The sequence below is a fragment of the Trypanosoma rangeli genome, assembly GCF_003719475.1.
Source record: "Trypanosoma rangeli strain AM80 chromosome Unknown Tra_15.4_contig_00600, whole genome shotgun sequence".
Taxonomy (NCBI): domain Eukaryota; phylum Euglenozoa; class Kinetoplastea; order Trypanosomatida; family Trypanosomatidae; genus Trypanosoma; species Trypanosoma rangeli.
This window is the reverse complement of record NW_021706349.1, coordinates 1,555-3,626: the sequence shown is the minus strand read 5'-3', so window position 1 is coordinate 3,626 and position 2,072 is coordinate 1,555. Positions and strand designations below refer to the sequence as shown.

The following is a 2,072-nucleotide window of genomic DNA, read 5'->3' as shown; positions in this document are numbered from 1 at the left end:
CGCTAGCTAGTATGAAATTAATAACAAAATATTTGGTAAATGACGTTTTCAAAATAAAATAAAGCGTGAGGGAGAGCAAGGGAAGAAGTAGACGAGAAAAAAAAAAGAAGAGAGAGAGGCGACTGCCCTTAAAAGACGAGGCAACTGGTCAGATGACTGCTTTTTGTTTCATGTTTTTTTTTTTATGAGTTCACACCTGCAGGGGGTTGAGGAGGCAAATACAAAACAAGCACAGTTCTGGGCCTACTCTCCTTTACGTACTCTTTATTTTCCCTCGCGTCTTGATGCCTTGTTTTTTTTCTTTGGGGAGCCTTGTAAAAGAAAAAAAAAAACAAACAAACACACAACATTGGCTTCAACAGCCCTTTTGCATCAAAAAAAAACACAGGCAATCAAGACAAACCAAGGAAAAATTTAGGGCGTTCCTCGAGCAGCCACTTCTGCATCTGAAGTAACTATGTTTCCACAGCAACAAGACTTTGGCAGTCTGTCCGATATGGGCGTGGGCGTAAGTAGGCACCTCACCAAACGTTTGGATGGCACACTTTGCATGGTGGTCGTGGACCCTGCCACCCGAAAGCTTCTGATCCCATGCAACTGCATATACCCCACACGGGCACAGCAACGTGCCACAATTCCAAGCTTGTGCCAGCTCTTTCTTCAAGGTCGGTGCCGCCAAGGCACTCTGTGTCACCAGGTTCATGCGAACGTGGATACGGTTGTGGTACTGCGAGGTCACGTGGGGAATCTTCCGCGGTGTTGCTCATTTCACGGTGACGATGACATCGCTGGTGTGCTGAATGAGCGCTCATGGCTTTCAAAGGTGGTGCTATACATCCCTGAAGTAAGCTTTGAGGGTGGCTATGTTCCATTGAATCGTCTCAGTTACACTCCGGCTTTGCGACGTGTACTGAAGGAGAAACCGGATCGTTTGATGCTAGAGAATGACGACAAAGAAATTTGTAGCGGATCTGATTTGCGAGCGGAGGGGTCTTTTTTGGTGCTAAATGCAGGTGATCAATCTATATGTCGTTTACATATTTTTGACCGTTGCCGATATGCGGACGACTGCAGATTTTTGCATTTGTGCAAGGAATTGACAAGTTCCTTCTGTACTTCTCAAGGCGCTGGGGACGCCAAGCCAGATTCCAGGGGCCAACAAAATAAATCTGTCTTTACTTCCATGTCACGGCAGCAGCAGCTTCGAGGGTATCCACTGCGCTGCTCCATAAGCGAACCTGTGTCGAACAATGCGCCTTTACAGATCTCTTTATTTGCTTCTAAGAACACGTGGGAGGCATCGGCGTCGTCATCATGGCCTATGGATCCCTCACCCAAAATTTCAGGAGCAACAGCGGCAAGAGGAACAAAGGCCGTAATGATGGCTCACTATAGACGACCATCAAGTCCTGCCTCAGCGACGCCAAATGGAAGTTTCTGTGCACCAACTCTGGAGGGTAGTGTGCAGGGTCTGTCGTTTCCAGAGAATGCGCTTATTACTGCCTCACACACATTAGAGACACAATTACTGGTCGCAGAAAGGTCACTCTCTGGAAATGCGCAGAATGCATCATCAAGTATTAAAAATTTGCCAGCCTTGTTTGAAAGTGATGTTGAAATGGACGCTGATCGCCCACCTTGGGATGAGGAGCTCTCACCGTCGTCACCAGACGGTGTTTTGGACCTTCCTGCAGTTACGGGTGGAGCTGGTTCGAAGCGCCATTGGCAGCACAACCCATACCGTGCTACATCACTTCCTGCATGAAGAACCACGGAGGAGACTCTCCTCCTGTGTTTTTGTGTTTGGCAGTCTTTTTTTTCTTTTTTTTTTTTTCCGTCACTTCCCTTTTATTTGTTTTTCTTCGTTTGCTCGTAAATTATGTCGGCAAATACACACCCGAAAACGAAGGAAAAATTAGGAGACTCCTGTGGTCCGTATATTTTGCTTCACACTTTCTTCCATAATGTTGTAGACCTTTGTAGGTGAAGTAAGTCAGAGTTTTTTGCTGATACTGTTGTCTTATTATTGTTGCGCAGTTGAATTGTAGCGTTTTTTTTTGTTTTTTCGACAA

At 45.9% G+C, this 2,072-nt stretch overlaps 1 protein-coding gene across 1 annotated transcript, besides 4 other annotated features; it reads left to right on the top strand.

The window, feature by feature from the left end:
- Nucleotides 1-316: 316 nt before the first annotated feature.
- Nucleotides 317-347: a microsatellite.
- Nucleotides 348-457: 110 nt separating this feature from the next.
- On the top strand, nucleotides 458-1,765 carry TraAM80_09511 (uncharacterized protein; the record flags this gene model as incomplete). The annotated part of the gene is made up of 1 exon (XM_029386190.1): nucleotides 458-1,765. One exon carries the CDS (start codon nucleotides 458-460, stop codon nucleotides 1,763-1,765), a length of 1,308 nt encoding a protein of 435 aa, XP_029233948.1.
- A 27-nt stretch (nucleotides 1,766-1,792) lies between these two features.
- Nucleotides 1,793-1,812: a sequence feature (A-rich).
- Nucleotides 1,811-1,863: a sequence feature (GA-rich).
- Nucleotides 1,813-1,834: a microsatellite.
- Nucleotides 1,864-2,072: the final 209 nt, after the last annotated feature.